General features: G+C 38.3%; 1 protein-coding gene across 1 annotated transcript in view; it reads right to left on the minus strand.

The window, feature by feature from the left end:
* The window catches only part of LOC107664309 (disks large homolog 3-like), a gene marked incomplete at its 3' end in the record, with an annotated part of 110631 nt that overhangs the window by 13026 nt on the left and 94024 nt on the right, over positions 1-3581 (minus strand). Inside the window, exon 13 of the mRNA XM_016454837.1 lies at positions 1545-1701. Within this exon, the coding sequence (XP_016310323.1) occupies positions 1545-1701 (157 nt within the window). The remainder of the gene's footprint in view (positions 1-1544; positions 1702-3581) is intronic.

Raw genomic sequence — 3581 nt, forward strand, 5'->3', positions numbered from 1 at the left:
ATGGCTGGATGTTGGAATCACGTTGTTTGCATTCGCCCAAACTGATTTGCTGAAGTCGAAACGCGGTCGTTAAAAAAACCCAACTCCGGCGTGAGTCCCGCTTGCTGTGAAGCGGCAGAGGATTCCGCTTGGTCTTAAAGCCTCCCTGGAACGGCTATGTTCACAAATCAAACACTTGTCAAAAAAGAATGATTAATTCTCAATAAGTTTGTTATTCGTATGGTCTAGATGTTCATACGGCATATGCCTTAAATACGGGACAAACTGCGTTCCGTATAGCTTTCATACGGAACGCTTCTTTGATGCCTTAAATACGGGACGATTCCGTATTATACGGGACGGTTGGCAACCCTATCTGTTACTGCTATGATTATAGCAGTGATCTACGGCTCTGTGTATTAAATGCCGCTCCATCTGAAAGCACGTGATGGAGATTTACTGTTCACAGAACTGGCTTTACTGACGAGATGCGCATGACAATCGCATGCGATTTATCGTGCAGCCCTAATTTTTTTGTTTGTTTGTTGATCACAAAGTACAAAATAGATGAGGAAAACTACGATGCCGGGTGTATTCAAAGCACCGCCATTACTGTCTAGAGTGCGTGGAATGGTCATAGACTAGGAATGGTGTGCTGTGATTGGTTGTTACAGTTTACAGTGCGTGGAATGGTGCGCTGTGATTGGTTGAGCAGATATATCGCATTCTGCAGAAAAGGGAGACTGGCGTTTGTCGCGGTTTGGAAAAAATGGGAGAAAAATTGACAGAATAACTCGGCGGTTATCACATTTTGCGTAAAATTAAAAATTGACTTTTCAATACCGACCAGATATAATACTGATTTTGGCGGAACTACATTTTTAAAAAAATGGCGTTTATCGCGTTTTGGAACCAAACTCCTCATATGTTCGGGGTCAGTACGATTTTTTAAAAGAAATTAATACTTTTATTCAGCAAGGATGCATTTTATTGATTGAAATTGTGAGTAAATCAATACAGTTTTTTCTATTCATCAACGAATCCTGAAAAAAAATGCATTATGATTTCCATAAAAATATTAAGCAACACAGCTGTTTTCAACATTGATAATAACAAATGTTTCTTTAAACAGCAAATCAGCATATTAGAATCTGATACATTTCTGAAGGATCATGTGACACTTAAGACTGGAATAGTGATTGCTGAAAATTCAGCTTTGCCATCTCAGGAATAAATTACATTTTATAAAATATTTATAAAATATATTAAAATTAAAAATGCTTATTTTGAATTGTAATAATATTTCACAATATTTCTGTTTTTACTGTATGTTTGAATAAATAAATGCAGCCTTAGTGAACATAAGACTATGGAAGCTTGTTTCCGCCATGGGATTAAAAAAAAAGTTGGAACTGGGAGATAAAACATTGCATTTAGCCTTTTAATTTTTTTTATTCCATGGTGGAAACTGGCTTCCATATAAGACATTTTACAAGACAATTCTTGTCATTTTAATGCTGTCCATCTTCACTATTTGAACTTGAGTGTCACGGACAGTTACTGACCGACAGGATGCGGTCTCCTCTCCTCAGCTCTCCGCTCAGGTCGGCTGGCCCACCTGCCAAGATGAAAGACACGAAGATGCCCTCTCCATCCTCACCGCCCACAATGTTGAATCCCAAACCTGTGGAACCCTTGTGCAGCAGGATCTTCCGCGGCTCCCTGCCAAGCAGAACGACAGTGTTAAAGATCAGGATGGACTCGGACCACCACAGCAGCAGGGAGAGGATGAAAGACAGACATATATTTGCAATAAAAAAAGAAATACAGTGGAAAAACCACATTAAGAAGTTTGAGAGTGGGATGGTTTTTAGACATGTTTCAAAAATATTCACAAAGCTTCATTCATCCAAGACTGCAGCACAAAAGAATGAGAATTCAGAGGGCAAAGGAACAATAATAATGTTTCAGTAAATTATTATTTTGCATTTCGTTTTCCTCGAGAGGAAATCGAGATGAACAGATTCATGAGAATTCACAACGCTCTAGTCACGACTAAAGGAGACTGGCAAACTTTCATCCACAACAAAGCTAAACAGCAAGTGTTCCAGATTTGTTCCAGAAATGAGCGCTAACACATACACACCGATAGCTAACACAGTTTCTCACTCGGCACAAAATGCATTCACACATTGAGCTCATCCCTGCCTCGTGCAGAACTGTGGTACTGTTTTAGCAGCCGTGATTCATCTGCAGGCAAAGAGGCATTCCAGACTACCCAGATCTGGCACACCAGAAACACTCGACTACATTCAGGGGACATCAAAAACCTTTTCGAATGTACTGCAGAATAACACACAAAAACCAGTTCCCAAAAATGCAACACATATCCACATTTGTAGTGACAGCTCCCAGCTTTCAGCAGTGCAGCACGCATGTTTCTCATTAGAATTCTGCACTACCACAGAACTCGCTGGCTCTGGACATGAGCCATTCCATCTCCATTGCCCATGGTGCAGCTTTATGATGCTGAAAACAGCACTTTTATTTGAGTGGACAAGTTATGCTTTTAGGAAGTGTTTTGTCCATATATGAAACATACACAATGAACATACAAACTGAATGTGGTGTACTGGAGTGTGAATCAATTTACTGAGAACCTTATGTCCATAAATTGAATGAAAGTGGTAAATCACCTTTTTTTACCTCTGTTTATTATATGACACACTGTAAAACCATGGCCTGCCCAACAGCTCCCTGCCTTTTTCCTCTCTGATGGGTCTAGTACACAAAGTTATTTTTTACTTCCTCTCTATTGCAGCCTATCCTTCTGTAAGTTGACAAATTGCTCACACGCACTCATTTTGAACGTGCTAAACAACTGTGGTTGATTAACTGGAAATACTGGAACAAGAATGAATTTTGTTTGGTTATCCTGTTTTGAGCACGCAATGTAGAGGTTGATACTGTACTTTACAAACAAACATTATAATTAAAGGGGTCATATGATGCGATTTCAATTTTTCCTTTCTCTTTGGAGTGTTACAAGCTCTTGGCTCATAAAGAAGATCTGTAAAGTTGCAAAGATTAAAGTCTCAAATCCAAAGAGATATTCTTTATAAAAGTTAAAGGGATAGTTCACCCAAAAATGAAAATTTGATGTTTATCTGCTTACCCCCAGGGCATCCAAGATGTAGGGGACTTTGTTTCTTCAGTAGAACACAAACAAAGATTTTTAACTCAAACCGTTGCAGTCTGTCAGTCTTATAATGGAAGTGAATGGGAATCACGGCTTTGAGAGTAAAAAAAACCATACACAAACAAAACCAAATTAAACCCTGCGGCTCGTGACGATACATTGATGTGTAAAGACACTAAACGATCGGTCTGTGCAATAAACTGAACAGTATTTATATCGTTTTTTAGGTCCCACTTTATATTAAGTGGCCTTAACTACTATGTACTTACATTTAAATGAATAATTTGGTACAATGCACTTATTGTGCACATACGTGTTTTTACATTGTACTTATATTTTAAAAATACCTGCATGTAATTACATCTGTAATTAATTTCTGTAATTACATTTATAATTACACTGT

The sequence above is a fragment of the Sinocyclocheilus anshuiensis genome, unplaced genomic scaffold (genome assembly GCF_001515605.1).
Source record: "Sinocyclocheilus anshuiensis isolate Anshui unplaced genomic scaffold, SAMN03320099.WGS_v1.1 scaffold111, whole genome shotgun sequence".
NCBI lineage: Eukaryota > Metazoa > Chordata > Actinopteri > Cypriniformes > Cyprinidae > Sinocyclocheilus > Sinocyclocheilus anshuiensis.